Source organism: Marmota marmota, unplaced genomic scaffold (genome assembly GCF_001458135.2).
Source record: "Marmota marmota marmota unplaced genomic scaffold, marMar, whole genome shotgun sequence".
Classification (NCBI taxonomy): domain Eukaryota; kingdom Metazoa; phylum Chordata; class Mammalia; order Rodentia; family Sciuridae; genus Marmota; species Marmota marmota.
Genome location: NW_026000168.1, coordinates 1,888,795 through 1,905,875, shown reverse-complemented (window position 1 = coordinate 1,905,875; position 17,081 = coordinate 1,888,795). Strand labels below are relative to the sequence as shown.

General features: G+C 47.7%; 1 protein-coding gene across 5 annotated transcripts in view; it reads right to left on the bottom strand.

Moving 5' to 3' along the window:
• Window positions 1–3,786: 3,786 nt before the first annotated feature.
• The window catches only part of Mitf (melanocyte inducing transcription factor), an 86,884-nt gene continuing 73,589 nt past the window's right edge, over window positions 3,787–17,081 (bottom strand). For 3 of the 5 annotated variants that reach the window (XM_048786999.1, XM_048787000.1, XM_048787001.1), the window contains 4 exons: window positions 16,992–17,066; window positions 14,691–14,766; window positions 11,359–11,506; window positions 3,787–7,342 (listed from right to left, as the gene is read on the bottom strand). In XM_048786999.1, coding sequence (XP_048642956.1) covers window positions 6,944–7,342; window positions 11,359–11,506; window positions 14,691–14,766; window positions 16,992–17,066 — 698 coding nt within the window. In that variant the 3' untranslated portion in view covers window positions 3,787–6,943. The remainder of the gene's footprint in view (window positions 7,343–11,358; window positions 11,507–14,690; window positions 14,767–16,991; window positions 17,067–17,081) is intronic. The other 2 variants (XM_015495073.2, XM_048787002.1) reach the window with 1 other exon arrangement.

Sequence of the window (17,081 nt, the reverse complement as noted above, 5' to 3'; positions counted from 1 at the left end):
TGCAGTTAAACAAGACCCTGACAGAAACCTCGAATCTCAGCTGTAAAGGGTGGAGAAGACATGCTCGCGGTGCTGCTCAGGGTTTATTCTAGGATGATCTTTGTGCGTACTATTACATACTGCAGCTACATGAGGATCAATGCACCTTTTGTGGGTCAGCCTTCAGCCAATGAACAACCAAACTTCTGAGAGAAGACCTGGTCCATCTGTTAGAAAATGTCCCTGTACAAAGGAAATCGCTGACAAGAGCCTATCAGTTCTAAATACCAGAAGATTCTCCCTAATGTCCTTCCACCAAAAAACGAATGAGCAAAACCTTAACTAAAACCAATTATGCTGTAGCCAAAGTTGCTGCTCCGCTTCTCAAACACTAGGCTGTCCCTATTTAAAGGGCTGGGAGATGCACAATATTCAAGACTTACCTTTTAACCATCCACAGGAAAGGTACATCAAACCTGTGCTTGGCCACAATTTTACTTTTGTTGAAAATGAAAACATGTTACTTTTAAAACTCAGAATACTTTCTAAATGATAATAGTTTCCTTAACCAGAATTTTATCAGAGATGAAACCCTAAGCTAATTTTTTTTTCCTAGGAATAATACCTTTTTAATGAGAATGGATTCTATCTGCAATCGGAAGAAGTTGTCTCTGTTAACTCCATATAATTTGTGTAAAATTTTCAGAATTTACCAAACTGTATTCTTTGGAGGTACCAACATGCATCTCTCCTTCTCTCTCTCTCTCTGTCTCTCTCTCTCTGTCTCTCTCTCTCTCTCTGACACACACACCACACACACACACACACACACACACACACACACACAAACTTTCTCTCTCCTCCCCTCTGGCCACAGGATGGGAAACTTTGCATACCATTCCCAGTCCCAAAACTCTCAAGTCACATTAGCATATTTTAGAATGTGAGAAGTCTTGCAGTTAGAGCTATCTGCTCAAAATTGCTTAGCCCAGCATTTTCCAAAGTTAACTTTCTCAAGATTTAACTATAGCATTTCACACCCGCACCCTCAGCCCCACCTCCAAACCCCCATTCCTCAAAGCAACTTTGGGAACAGCTTGTAGAACTAGTTCCATAAAGTGAAGTTTGGGGAACTCTTTGAGTGGTTTCTATCTCCACAGATTTTGCTGTCTGAATAATATATAAGGAATTTTGAGTGACAATTGCACCCATTTGAATATATCTTCAACTGCCTCCATAATTAGAAATTTAAAATGCAAATTTCTCAAAAGCAAACTGTCTTTACCATTTAGACATGTTGCGGAGATTTATCTGATTTTGTGTATACGCCCATTACTTTCCAGTATATCTCGTGTAGGTAATGGGGTGGAAAGACTGATAAATATTGAATACAAATATGATTAATGCTCTCCAAGTTTACATATATACTGGACCTTGACGATTTTAATATGAAGATTGTACTCTGTCCTTTTAAGTGGTTATTTTTTTTTTTAATACGTGCCTCTTGGGACCAGAGATACATAACAAAATAATGGAGACTCCTTCAATTATCGTCTGTACAAGAGGCAACCATGATTCATGTGGTGTGGGTCAGACATGAAGTATCACTGCTGACTCTGGATGTGGCACTGAGGAATGAAGAAGCCATCACCACCTCCTCCACACTCGGGAACAACCCAAGTGTCCACTGCTATCTTAGACAAGCTCCTTGGCTGTGCTTTTCATCTCAACAAGCACAAAACAATAAAGCGGGTAGTTTAGAGCAGCTCAATGCTGAAGATCAGCTCCTTAGATGGTGTCCCCCGAAAGGTCAGCTGATGTGGGTGCAGTTGAAAACAGACCCCTGAAAATCCTCTCGGCACCATCGGGCTGGTGAACGGGCAGGGTACAGTCAGGGTGACAGGTCCTTCACAAAGCAGCATGACCACAGCTCTCCCAGGAGCAGAGTACAGACTGCAGCCCTGAGAGACAGGTTCTGAGACAGCAGAGGACAGTCAGCCCCATGGCAAGAGCAAGTGCTGACCAGACAGGCTGGACACACCTACATTTTAGGTCTTTTTGTGCTAAATGTGATAAACTTGGTTTTTCATTGATTCTCTAAAATATTCTGAGCCTGGGCGCTAAGAAGAGCTATGTCCTCTTCTCCAAAGTGGACTGCAACTGCTGTCACCTTGCCACTTCACACAAACCTTGCTATACTGTAGTGTAATATAGCAAGGGATAGTGTAGGCGAGGATCAAACCCAGGGCCTCCCCCGCGCGAGGTCCAGCTGCACTCCCAGCCCTCGGCTCCGGTGCAGCATTTCTCCAGCGAGCTGTGGTGCGCTACTGAGTCAAAGTGATTATGACATCATAGGAAAACAGCTGCCACTTACTGAGCATCGCCTACCTGCTGCCCGGCAAACCTTCTAGTGCAGCAACGTGGTCTTCACGAGAGCACCGAGCAGCGCTGCTGTTACTGTCTCCAGTGAGCAGATCAAACACGGAGACGCAGGGAGGCTGAGACGCACAAGCTGAAAACCCCACAGGCAGAAACAGGCAAAGGCTCAGATCTGGATGCTAGCTGGGAGCCCCGCTTGGCCATTTTGTGGATTTTTATTTTTTATTTTCTGGTACGGGGTTCAATCCCCAGCCACTTCCCGAGTTACGGGGATTACAGGTGTGCACCATGACGCCCGGCAGATATATTTTTTAAAAAAGTGAATTGGGCTTAAGATAAACTTTAAGAAATGTAAGTCTGAGGACGTGAAATGAAGTCATGCAGGTTGCAGTGAACCTCTGGCAAGCAGGTGACCCACCACTGTGACGTGTTTGTGTGTGTGTGTGTATGTGTACAGCTGCCAACTGGGTCTGCAGGCCTCTGGGTGAGTGTGAACAGGCAGACCATGGGCACAGACTTGGGGCAGGAGCAGCCGAGTCCCCTCCTGAGATGAAAAGCCCCACTTCCAACTTACCTGCTCTTGATTTCTCCCGGAAAATTCCCTTGTTCGTGTAGGAGATCTTCCTATTTTTTTTTTACACGATTTTAAGACATCACACAGTCATATTTCTATGGGAAATATAAATAATTCAAATAACTCTGAAAAAGAAAGGCTTCAATTATTGTATATTATAATTTGAGGGGGGAAAAAATCAAACTTGAGCAAAAGCTGACAGTCAGATCAGAGGCATTGCAGGAAGTTTCTTGCTCATTTTCTCCAGAGGTTAAGCCAGAATATTTTTTTAAAAGGGCAGAAGTTTAAGGTCTAGCTAGGGAATAAAGACGTGTTTTGTCTGACACTTCCCAATTCAAATCCAACATTTATCAAATGATCCTTAAGTACTGTATTTAAAAAAAAAAAACCCAGTCAGGAGCTGGCAGACTGGGTATATTAAGCTTTCATTATTGTAAATTTGTATTTTAAAAACCCAATATCTTTTCTGTAAATATGCAAGGGATTCTCTGACAATTTCTCTTTTTGTGAAGCCACCTCTCACTGAAAACATTTTAAATAAAACCCTTATATCTAAAATGGATTCTTGGCATTTGGGAGTTCAAAAATCTCCCCCAAATTCAGAGGGGGGGATAAAGCTGCATAATTATAGTTCACTTAAGTGCAAGTTATAAAGTAATCAGAAATGATTCTAACCAAAAAGTAACATCTTAGAGTGGCATTTAAAACCAGAAAAAAAAAAAGGGACGATTGGCATTTTGAACATTTTCTGGCAATTTGTTATTCATTAACTCAGAGAAAAAATGTGCACGCTTTTTTTTTTTTTTAAATGAGGCAAACAATGCTGAAAATTAGCATGAACGACCGGCCACTGCTTTGTGAAAAACCATATGCTTTAATGAGGCTATCAAGAACAACAGCTCGATTATTTCATTGGATACATTAATATCAATCCATAAGATACAGTGCTATGGACCATACAGAACTATTGCTGCACACAACAGCAGTGATAATTATTAACATTACAGTACCAAGCGTCCGCAAGAGACAGTCATTTGTCGTTTTTTTTTTTTTATTTTTTATCAAGAAATAGGGTTTCTTTATACTGTTATCAACATCAACCTTTCCCCAGTGCATTTTACAAAAATATTAGTAAGTGCATTCCTTGTGCTTTATTGGATATCTTTTAGCGTCCTACGTGTTTTATTTGTTCTTATTGCTTTACTGTTCGGAAACAACCAGAAAGAACTTGGTCATCCTCTCCAGAGGACCAGGTTGGTTGTTTCAGCTTTTGGCAAAGACAGAAGGTTTGGTATTTCCACTGCCCCACGACCACGGGCAGGGGGACAGTTTTGGTGTTTTGGTCACTCCAAATGGAGGCCCAACCCTGAGTCACAGTTCCGCACCCAGGGATGGGGGGGAGTGGCGTGGATCATCCTCCTGTTGAAACCAAGAGCCCCAAACCACTGCCTCTTGGCTTGGCTAGTCCCTAAAGCGAACTCACACTCTGTTTGGCAAAAAAGAAAGAAAGAAAACCAGCCGGCTGCAGCGTTCCTCTGGGTTCGCCCCCCTGTGCTCCCAGAAATGCCCCTTAAGCAGGAAAGAGGAGGCAGGAGCAGGAGGTGGCGAACTGGGGCCCCGCTGCAGCCGGAGGTGCAGGATGCCAGGCTTTCTCTCAGAGGCTTTCGGCTCTGCCACGGCCACGGTCCCTGGGCGTGGGTCAGCCAGCCTCGCTGCATCGTTAAGAGCCCCCCAGATCAGCTCAGGAGAAGCAGCTCGTTGCTTTGCCACCTTCAGCTCTTGCTCCCAGCCCCTCCCCCCGTATAAATATGAAGAGAACAGCAGACAACGCTACGATTGTTGTCCGAGCACTACGGCACAGGAGCTCTTCATGCAGATCATGACTACTCTAGGAAAAGGCGACACAATCCAGAGGGCTGAAAGACTGGGAGCCACGCGTCCCGGCCCCCTTCAGTAATAAAGCTATAAAACTGAGAGCATCATCAACGTCTTCAAGGGTCTTCTCGGTGGCCAGCGGCCAGCGTGCACGGGGACGGAGAGGTGGGCTCTCCTCCCTAAGCCATCGTCCACACACCCGGCGATCGCGTTCTCTGATCCCTCCGTCCCGTCACCAATTCATATTTGACATTGAAACACTTTTTTTTTTTTTTTAAAAGAATACCCCCTTGAATAAGGTTTCCTGATGAAATAGGTTGGCACTCTGTCACTAAAGTCTATTTCAGGTTAAAAAGATCTGAAGGAAACTGGAAGCTCTTCCGCTGTCTTCAGAGGCACCGTGCCACAAGACCCTCTTCACTCCGGATGCCGTCTTGGAAGGGTCCTCCCGGTCACAGTTCAGTCAGTGCTAGTCCAGAGCAGACGACGCTGTGTGTAAGGCACTTCATTCTGAATGGATATGCTTTGCGCCACGGGCTCTTCAACTGCAGGCTGCTTCTGAGAAAGGCCCCTGGCAGCCTGGCTGCATCTGAGTGTCACTGCATAAGACATCTAGGCTGGATAGATGTAACACTACTGTCATTGCATAGGGCTACACAAGTAGGTAATGCACGGAAACTAACTTTACATGGCTGCTTGTTAAAACATTGTTATTGAGTAACAGTAACTTGCCGATACAGTATTTCTCTCTTTTAAAAAATCCAGCATGTTCACTGAAATAAACCCCAATTTAAAGGACCACAAAGGGCATAGTAACTCTATGGTTATCAGTCTCCAAGAATATTGCTACTTTATATCCTAAAAATAAATACATAGGTTTATGTTTTTTTTTTCTAGAAAGCCTGGTTTTAACCTATTAATACTCTATCTTAAATGTGTTGAAAAACAGTTTTGAGTGAGCCTATAATATACAAAATATTTGCAAAGCTCTCTTTAAACACAAGACCTTGCATAAAATTTTTCTTTCCTGGGTGTACAAAGAATGCAGAAAACCACCAAAGAGTTGTAAAAATACTGAAAACTCGTCGTCTTCAGATGCAGATTCTTACAAATTAATACAAACATCGAAAAGAACGATGATAACAAAGAGTCTGTACAAATCAAATGACTAAAACATAATTTAAAAATAAAAATAGTAAAGCCAATTAGAAATGTGCCCAGTTCGGTTGTCTTATCAAAAGCAAAAAAATAAAAAATAAAAACCAAAACGAAGGAAAAAGAGAGAGAGAAAATAAGTACAACACACTTTCAGTGCTCCTCAACAATGGACTTTGAGAGGACATTCATTTCCATTTCAAAATGAAACGCATCCGATGACAAAGCTGGGTTGCGCTTATTAATTCATGAAGGAAGAAAGCTGCGTCTGCAAGGTGAGGAGGAGTGGGTGGCAGCTCTCCAGAGGCCCTTCTCCCACCTTGCGATCTGGGTTGGTGTCAGTTCCACTTGCTAACTGACAACCCTCAGGAAAATGACTGCTGTGAATTTTGTTTCATTTTGTTTTGATTTTTTTTTTTTTTTTGGTCTTTTGCAGACTACACTAGTTAGTTCCTTAAATAGTTTGCAGAACAAAGGCTGAAGGGTGCTCCCAGGTACTGTGTCTTTAAGGCAGTACCAATGAATCAGTACATTTATAAAAGGGAGAAGGGTTAGGATGCACATCTTTCTTTTTTTTTCTTCATGTATTTTTTTTTGGTTGCTTTACATTCGTTCAATTAAATTCTACATTGAATTGCCAAGGAAGTCACAGGCATGAAAACCTCAAATCAAGTTTCCCCTGAATTAGGATGGACAGACGCAGCCCCGACAGGCACCTCCGGGCTGGGGGGGGCGTCGGCCGGAGCTCAGTTCACAGATCCTGCACACACGCGCTGTTCGACACTTTGGAGGCATTTGGAGTTGTAAAATAGAATATACAAGTCTGTTTCACAAAATTCTAAAAATAAAATATATCCTGGGCTATCAATAAAGCATGGAAAAAATTCATATTAAAGGAAAATTATCAAGAAAACCCCTTCCGGGGAATGCCGAGTGTCCCAGTCAGGGAGGGGGCCGTCTGAGGACGCGGTGGCAGGTGCGCTAACACGCCAGCTCGGCCTCCTCCATACTCATGCTGCTCCTCCGGCTGCTGGCCTTGGAGGCTCCCGGGGACACGGAGGACAGGAGTGGGTCAGTCACCCCGGCGGGAGAGAGGGTGTCGTCCATCAGGATGTCTTCCAGCTTGGACCCCATCTTCGCGGGGACGCTGTAGGCCTGGGCGCCCTCGGCCGCGGGCCCCAGGCTGCTGCTGAAGGCCAGGGTGCCGTCTGTGAGGTCCAGGCTGGTGCACGCCAGCTCTGCCTGGTGCTGCAGGAGGTCCTGGCTGCAGTTCTCCAGTACCGGCTCTTGCTTGATGATCCGGTTCACCAGATCCGGGGAGCAGAGACCCGTGGATGGAATGAGGGAGAGTCCGTGAGCCCGGGCCTGCATCTCGAGTTCCTGTAAGAAGAGTCCACATCACACACTGGCACAGGGGGCGCGGGGAGGACGCTCAGGGCAGGGAACCACTCCCTATGGCTCTGCGAACGCAGACCCAGGTCAGTACACACGGGGAGACCCAGGGAACACACGTCACCAAGAGTGAAGGTGTGCTTAGGAGGGTGAGGAAATGCCCAAGTAAGTCCTCCACTCTGGGGTGCTGCCGTGGGGGAGGCTGTGCGGGTGTGGAGAGGGCATCTGGACCCTCTCTTTGGCTCCCCCTTATTTTCTCTGTGAAGCTAAGACTCCTCTAAAAAAATAAAGTCTATTAAAATGAGACAGAGGGAAAACAATAAGTTTCCAAAGTGAAAGTTTGTTTGCTCTTTAAAATTAATAAACTCTGCATTTCCTAGAGTACCGGTAACCACCAGTCGTATATGAAACGACTTTTTAGGTGGCAGATGGACTTAATTATGTATTAAAAACAGACTTTCAGAGACATTAATGTTGACAATGAGGATAAGCTAAAAGTATAAAAATAAAACTTTAACATGTGACCTGATGAAAAGAATGTATTAAGTAAATGGTCATAGAATTTCACGGTCCCTAGGTCACGCACCGAGGGACCCAGGGAGCTGCAGGGAGCACAGGGAGCTGGACATAGTTTAAGATTTCAAGGGAAACGGTGAGACCACCAAGAACTGCCAAACTCAAGATGGTTCTCAGCCTCGTGTGAGTCGTGACACACACTCAGTCTCTCGTCCCAGCACTGAAAGTGGCTTCACAGTGCTACTGTGACGAGGACGCATGCAGGTCAATGTGGAAGGGGAGGCCAGGGGTGGCCACTGCAGAGTCCACAAGCCTGGTGCTGCCCAGCGGGACACATCTCATCGGTAAGCGCTGTGATGATTTAAGAATAAAACTAAAATGATGTTTTCCTTTCGATCTTTATGATTTTTGTTTTCCAAATGTCTACCAAGAGGTTAAGACCTAAATACTCCATGAGTTGTTTGGACCTAACAGAAAAGGAAGGGATTTCCGTGGGCCTGGGGATGGAGTGAGGGCCACACAGACACTGACGGCACCAGGAGTGGCAGTGTCTAGAGGTGACGGCCCAGGCTGAGTAGGTTCCCGTGGGTAGCGGAAGGCTGCAGAGCTTGGCCCAGCCAGCCTCACCACAGCAGGCCAGGGGACATTGTTTCTTCTGAATTCAACAACTCGGTTGAATTCAACACCTATGAAATGAAGAATTGCTTCCTACACTTTCTTCATGTACTTCTGATGAGCTAATGCGCATCCCCAATTCACAGGCTGAGGTCCCAGCCCCAGGACTGACACACGACTCCTGAGAGACAGAGGTCACTAAGCTAAAGGAGGTCAAGTGGGACAGACCAGACCCCAGACACCATCGGGACCGGAAATAAGGGAGAAGGTGCCACATGCAGGCCAAGGAGGGGGTCTCAGAAGAAACCAGTCCGGTGCCGCCCTGATCATGGACACGTGGCCTGCAGAACAGAGATAGTAACTGTCCATGGCTTGGGCCACCCAGCATAGCATTAGCTGTCTATTTCCCAATGTCAGAGACGCCCCAGGACCTCAACCCCAAATAGCCTTGGAGCAAGCCTTTGCCCCTTCCTTTTTGGGAGGCTCCTAAAGCAAACCATAGGGACCCAAATGGCGTCCAGTAAGCAGTCAGCTTCTGCGTGCAGTGGCTGTCCCGTGCCCCAATGCCACAATGAAGAAACACAGGATGTGCGTTAAAAGCAAGCCGGCTGGCCCCCCAGAGGGGGTCCAGGTTCTCCACAGGACCTGGCCCCTCGACCTCTGCCCGTGAGCTAGAATCCATGTGCCTGGGAAGCCAGGTTCAGCTATGTTGGGACCAGAGGGTCTTCTGGGCCTCCTTGAAACCGCGCACGGAGGGGACCAGAGCTTGGGATGTCACTTGAGTGCCTGCATGCTCCTTTACAGACTCTGGGAGCACGAGCCTCTCCAGGCTTCCCGTTAAGGCCCTGGGCTGTTTAAGAAAAGCAGTTCCTCTGATAATGAGGCTTCCTGCTCCTTCTCGTGTGAAGATTTTTGCATGCATCGCTTGGGACGAAAATGAAAGGAAGACCTCAGGCCCAAGCGGAAACTGCTCTTGAGTCTCATGCCCACAGGAGACCAGCAGCACCTCCTACCAGCCTGTGTCTTTCCAAAAAACCACACCAGTCAACAAAATCAGACCAAGAGAAGCAAACGCCTTACTGCACACCTTTGCTGTTTAATTAAAAATGTTTATCAGCTGATGAAAGCAGTTACTCAGATTTCCAAATAAGGTGGAAAATCTCTTCTGAGCACTCTGGCCTCACAAATTGCAGAGGTTTCCAGATTAATAGCATTTCCTGCAACATCGTGAAGTTGTAAAGGTGGCCCACAGTCACTGAGAGAAAACCCAGGCACCGTCACCATGGAATTTCCAACGCACCTGTGGCACTGCGTGATATTTTTGTATGAATACATGTCTTTGGAACCTTGAAATAAAATAAAACCTGATTTCTCTTCCAAAACCGTCATCACATTTTACAACTTGTTTAAGGAAATGACGCATCAGGATAAGCTGCCTTTGTAAGTAGGTCTACTCAGTAGGTACAGGGACCCGTTGGAGGGGCGAGACGTAAGACCAGCAGTGACAACCAAAGCAGGCGAAGAAGGGAAGATGATTTCCAAAGGACCCACAACCTGCAGGGCACCTGGATTCTAAAACCGGACCCTGGAGGAGAGCCCCCTCCACTTGCCGTCCCCACGCCAAGGACCTTGGCAGCCAATGGGAGAGCGGCACCTCATACCCATGTGGTGCGCCCCGAGGGTGGGGAAGTGGGACGTCCAGGAGGGACACCACAAGGACCACGGTGGCTCTAAGGGGGCATGCTGCAGGTGGCTGTCCCCTAAGTCACTCCCGGAGGAGCTGCAGTGGAATCCAAGCAGACGACGAGAGGAGACCACGACTCAGGGAGAAGACCCAGCGTCCCAGGCTCTCACCGTGGAGCAGGCCAAGGAGGCAAGCAAGTTAACCGCCCCCGAGCGTCACTTTGGTCTTTGGTCATCGACAGAGCTTGAGGACAGTCACGGGAAGCTGTGCCTGACCCTGAGCAGGAGAGGCCAGTACCTGCGAGGAGTCCCAGAGCCAGCCCTCAACCAGGTCCACAGCCATGTCCCTCCTGCTGTGCTGCAGGCACTCCCAGGGTGGGACAGTGGTCAGAGGCACACCTCTAAGACGGCATCTGCTTCCTTAAGCTCTTCCACACGGCACAGAGCCACAGTCTCTAAGATCTGTGTCCTTATTATTAGACCCTCTGGTATCCCAGGTCCTTAAAATATGGGGACTGCTCCTACCACCCAGAAGTACTGGGCATCCTTTATGTAGCAGGCACAGTCAGTGCTCGTTATTTCTGGCAAGTCCATTCTGCAGAGTCCTACAAACACGGAAGGAGCGAATGTGGGACCATTGTCCCTGCGGGAAGGGCGGGGTTAGGCTCTGCCCGTCACAACACCTGCAACCTCCAGGGTCTTGGCTTCTGCGTGTCTCTGATTCGAGACACATGCCTCTAAAACGCACAGTAGGTTCCTTCATACTGGGCTCAGAGCACACACCGAAACTCAGGCCTGGAGGGAGTGAATCTGACCCCTGCGCACGCCACAGGGACAACGCTGGAGGGCACTTCTGCACTGCACCCGGGTCACTCTCGATGGCAAAACCAACAAGAATGAAAACCAGAAAAACGTGAAACCTGTGACGCTCCACGGGCCACAGGAAGTGGGTGACAGTGTGGGAGCTGAAACCAGAGGGCAGGGCCTGGACCTCCACCGAGAACCAGCCCCAGGGGCCACTCCAAACCACCGCTCCCCACGTGTCCAAGAACAACCGCGGAAGCCATGGCGATGTTGGGGGGCCAGGGCGCTTTGTAAGCAGGGAAATGCAGGAATGCGGGCCGCAGGACTGGAGCGCCCTCCCCGGGCGCCTCCTCCCCCACCGGCAGCCCAGGCCGAGCCTGCCCTACCTGGATCCGCAGCAGCAGGTGCCGGTTGGCGAGCTCCAGCTTCTTCTGCCGGCTCTCCAGCTCCTTGGCGCGCTGGTGCTCCCGCTGCAGCTTGCGGATGTAGTCCACGGACGCCTTCAGGATGGTCCCCTTGTTCCAGCGCACGTCTCTGCGAGGCGGAGGGGACAAAGCAGACCTCGTCAGGAAGCCAGGCTCCGAGAAAAAGCCAACATCGCAAGCGGTCGGCATCTTCAGACGTCAGCACCAACGCACATCGGCAATGGCGACCTTCCACGAGGAAACTGCACATGCCGGATGCTTCCACGGCCTGGGTGCATGGTCCCGTTCCATGCAGACACACATCAGGGACAGTAGGGACATGGGACACATGTGGGCACAGATGACTCGGCTGGTCCTAGTCTCAGAGCCACCAGACAAGGGCGGCGAGACTTACACGGAGGTCTGTTGCGTACCGGGTCGACACTCTCAAACCCGACATTAATGGCCACAGGCCTCTAGGACCATGAAGTCACTCCCTGGGGCAGAAGAGCCACCGTTAAAAATGACACGACTCTGTGGGGTGGTATGGTTGATGACTGTGGCATAAGTGGGGTGTCCTCAGAGCTGATGGAAAATTATCCTGCCACCTGATGCTCTCGGCACCCCTCTTCTCATGTTCCAAGTGACAGCACCCCATGTGTCTGAGTGGCCTCCTGGCTACACTGTTGGAATCACAACAGGCACTTCACATCGAGGGCTCTGAGAAGTCCAGATCCCACATGGGGTAACACAGCAGCCCTGTGAGAGCCCAGCACAGCACCTAGAGTCTTCTCAGAGCGGGACCCTGCCGGGGACTTTCTCAAGTGTTCAACGTCCTTCTGTCAGGACCTTCTTGATGGAGAGGTGGAAATGTGCCGTCTCACTGGCTGGAAACTGAAGCCCAGGGGCTGAGAAATGTCTCCACAGCCTCAGACCCCGGCTCAGACCCCTGCTCAACCTGGACTTCACTGTTCAGACCATGGAGGGATACGCAGGGGCCCCTTTTCTGCCAAAACGGAAAGTGAATCCCGAGAAGGAAGGAACTTCTCCAAGTTCAGACACCTGCGAGGACGCCACCCACCGGGAATCCCCACCCAGGCAGCCAGAGCAGGGGCCTCTCAGGGCTCAGTCAGCTGGCTCTGCAGGACTGACAATGAGGAAATCAGGGCACTCAGATGTAGGTGAACACACTGAATTTTTAAATCACTCCAGAAAAAAACACAGAATGATCTACACCTATGTAAATACTACTTCTACATGACTTGAAATTAACCTGAAGTCTTTTAGATTTTATGTATTGTCATCATAACGATGCCAATCGTGAATGGTGAGATGAGTCATCCCCTGGGATGCGTGGAGAACCACCTACCCCACCTCCTGCAGCTGCTAAGGGCAGGTGGGAAGCACCAGGTGGGACAGGAGGGTGGCCCATTAAACAAGCCACCCAGTCATAGATCCTCACATGTCCCAGACGAAGAACAAAACAGAAGTTCTCCCATGAGAGCCACAACTGGAGCTTCAGAGAATTCCCTGGGGTGGACCCTGGGGTCTCAAAGATGGCAAACTAGGTGTCCTGAGAGACCCTGAGTGAGCCCAGAGACTCCCGCTCAGGCTAAAACCAAAGTCACAGGAACTTGAGCACCAGCGAGACGTGATCAGGGTGGAGTGGTGCCTCCTGGGCCAGGAGATGAGCTTTGGACCTTTCAAACAGAACTGCCACTCCATGTTTAAGAAGTACTGATTCCAACCAGTTAGCCGGGGGTTACCCCCTGTGATACCAATCAACCAACTATGTCTCTGGGCTTAAAGGAAGGGTTTCCAACCTCTTGGTCATCAGAGAGAAATCCCTTTTCATCCGAAAGTGCACACAGATCTTCAGTAGAGAAAACTGACCCAAACTGAGCTGCTCTGGGGGACAGAGGGCACCACAAGGGGCTGGGACACTGATCAGGTAGGACGTCTCCATAGCGGCCCCAGAGGACATCCTGGAATCCTGAGATGGGAAACCCGGGTTATAGGGGTCAGCGTCCGATTTCTCTTAGAACAATGCTGACCACCAAGGACCCCTATCTGCTCAGATTATAAACACCCAAGTTTTCTCCCACAGTGGAGAAGGAAGATATGCAAATACAGGACTTTCACTGCCGCCCCATAATTTCATAAGACGTTACTAAAGAGATTCACATGCTACGGTTTCAAAGAATATGCTAAAAAGTGAGAGCTGATAAAGAACAGGAAAATGGGAATTCAATTTCAACCACCATGCAAGACTGACTGTCAGAAATGAAGGTCACAGCCCTTTAGTACCGCCAAAATTTGTGCCGCCAAACTGAGAATTGGAACATTTCCAGTTTGAAAATGTCTTTCCTGGAAACCTAAGAAAGCAGAGAGTGCAAGGTGGACACCGTGCCGGCACGTCCGTCCAAGTCACAAGAGGTGACAGTTTTATTTAGCTACCAAGTCCCCGACAATCATGTGAATAGCCTATGTAATAAGCCTGGCATGAAGGATACTTGACTGCCTCTTTACCTTTTATTAGGTAGCTGAAAGGTCATATTCGAAGGATGGTTTCACAGAGTGCATGTGGGGGCCTTAAAACGTATACATGGCTCGGCCCCTTACTTCAAATGGGCCGGTTTCTAATGGATAAAAATTGTGTATTTGTTGTTGTATTTGCTGATGCTGCAGGTTGGCTGTAAGACTTGGGAGAATTATCTTCACAGCTGTTATCTCTGAGAGGGGGACCCCAGGCTAAAGCAGCTCAAATTAGCTGACTTGTACTTAATAAGAAGATTTAAAAGGACTCTTTTTTTCCCCTAGATTGGTAAAACATACAAAGAATATGCAGGTTTTCATTAAAAAAAAAAAGTTGACCTTTTATCTGTTGAATGCCACTGAACCTGAAATTTCCCGTATCTGCTCATCAGTGCCCATTTGGAGATATCGTAAATGTCCAAGAGCACATCGACCACAAATCTTGCTTTATCGGCTATTGAAATCTTGTACTGCATGACTGCTAAATTTCTTTTTTTTTTTTCTTTTTCTTTCTCAGTAGCTCAGAATGTGTCTGCAAGGATTCTCAGGCTTCAGAAAGCCCAATTCCTGACCCACAAAACTCAGTGCATTTCTCTTGAAATTTTAGAGTGTTGGAATTAACCCAAACAAAGGCAAGTATTTAGAAAGGGAACCAAAGGAAGAGAGGAGACCGGGTTACTCTAGGTTTTCTAAATGCATTTTTTTTTTTTTGCCACACACGAGAAAACATGAAGGTACAAAAAAATATATGATGCAGATCAACATGCAATTGTACTCACGGATCATTTGACTTGGGAATCAAAGTACCTAGTTCTTTAATGCGGTCGTTTATGTTAAATCTTCTTCTTCGTTCAACTTGAAGAAAAGAGCACAGGAAAGGGCGATTAGGAAGAGCACCACAGATGCACGCAGCACGTCTTGTTAAAGCTATGAGCACATTAACCCCCCAGGTCGGGACCATGTAACCCCAAACCCGTGTCCCCCTGTCCTTACCATGTCTGGGGCACTGAGACTGAAGCACTTTTAAAACGAGCTCCTTGTATACAGAGCTCTATCAGACATACAATTTCTCATTTTACCCTATAACAACCTTGAAATCAGAATCACTGCCCATGGTTACCAGGGACAAAACCTCCCTGGAGATGTCAGGGGCTTGGAGAGGGCGGCCAGTCGGGAGCAGGGAACTGTCTAACTACAAGCTGCCTCCAGGGAGCAGGGCTCGGCATGCTCACAGCACCACACAGGGAGGTCCTGCTTCCCGGGACCCAAACTGTGTGGGTACTTCCATGGCTAATGGGAAAATGAATTCCCACAATTTTCTACTGACAAAAATCAAAATAGAATCCACTGAGTACAATTTTTACACTGCAAGGCTACTAAGCAAAAGCATTAGAATTACTTGCGACGGGGAAATTGGAATCGTATGTGATTTTCACATACCATGAATATCACTCTTCTTCTGATTTCCTTTTAACAACTTAAACATGTAAAAAATCATTCTTAGCTCATGGAGCATAGCCCTTTCTCTAGTAGCCTCATTAAAGTAGTTCAAAACAAAGAGGTAAAATTAATTATAATATTTTACTTAACCCACTACAAACTACCATAATAACGACAGGGAGTCAATATAAAACTTTGTAAGTTATTTTCTTTCTTTTCTTTTCCTTCTCTTTTTCTTTTTGGTACTAGGGTATAACCCAGGGGCTTTTAACCACTGATCTACCTCCCCAGCATTTTTTGTTTTTGAGACAGGGTCTCACTAAATCACCAAGGCTGACCTTGAACTTGGTCATCCTCCTGCCTCAGCCTCCCGTGTCACTGGGATCACCCAGCTTCGTCCAAGTGTATTTTATAATTAAAGCTCGGCACAGTCTGGACTGATCACATTTCAAGTGTTCAGTAAGCACGGTGGTGAATCACCACACACCAGAGGGCACGGCCCTGGAACTGAAGCCCAGCACTGGTAACCATGGCATACATGGTAATGTGTTCTTCCCCCAAGCCCCTAGTTGCATACTCAATTAATCTGTCTCCTTGGGCAGGAGGGTGACATAGCAGGGCATATGAGGTAGCAAATGTTTCTAACTAGTGCCTGTTGGGTCAAATGGAAACACAGAGCCTGTCCCTGGGATTCAAGAACCTGGCCCCCGCCCCCATCATTTTTTTTTCGGGGCGGGGGGCATACTGAGGATTGAACTCAGGGGCACTCGACCACTGAGCCACATTTCCAGGCCTATTTTCTATTTTATTTAGAGACAGGGTCTCACTAAGTTGCTTAGCACTTCACTTTTGCTGAGGCTGGTTTTGAACTTGTGATCCTCCTGCCTCAGCCTCCTGAGCCGCTGGGATTGCAGGTGTGTGCCACTGCACCCAGCTTCCACCATTTCTTATAAGGAGGAAGTGTTAATTTATGGCTCATGTTCTTAAAAATCAGCTTAGGAAGCAGAGGTGTGATGTTATGAGATGAGAAGTTCACCTACACTCCCTCCTGCACCCAAGGCCACACCACATTTTTCCTCGGCCACCGCCCTCACATGCACGTATCAAACAGGAATTTAAGTTTTCAGAGGAAAAGGTCTAAAGATTTAATGGAGAGTCAACTAGACACACAAAGGCACTGTGCATGTTCCAGGACTTCTCAAAGTCACAGGTACAGTGGGAAGTTGGGGAGGCGACCTCCCCCAGGGGCCCCCAGAGCTCTTTCTTTTCCATTTCTCTCTCATCTCCCTGGAGAAGGAGGTCCCAGCTCCCCACTTGTGATAATAAGTTCCAGTGTGAGCATCACTTATAATGGGGTACTTGGGGATCAATTTCCCCTCTTGCAAAAAAGAAAAAAAAAAAAACACTACCTCAAACATCCACAGAAAAACAAACTCTTTGGAAACTAAATGCGAGAATAAATGTGGAATTCAGTTTGGCCTGAGATGAAACACACACCCTGGTTTCTCTGAGATACGGTTTTCCCCATGGCTTTGACAGCTCCAGAAATCAATGATCGTGCACAATTTCCGGCAAGGTTCCGACGAGGGACGCGCGGCCAGCTCCAACATGAAGCAACGTGAAGGGAAATGGCTACTTACTCAGATTGTGATTGTCCTTCTTCTGCCTCTCCTTGGCCAGGGCTCTCGCTTCAGACTCTGTGGGGAAAATACACGCTGTGCACGTGAATG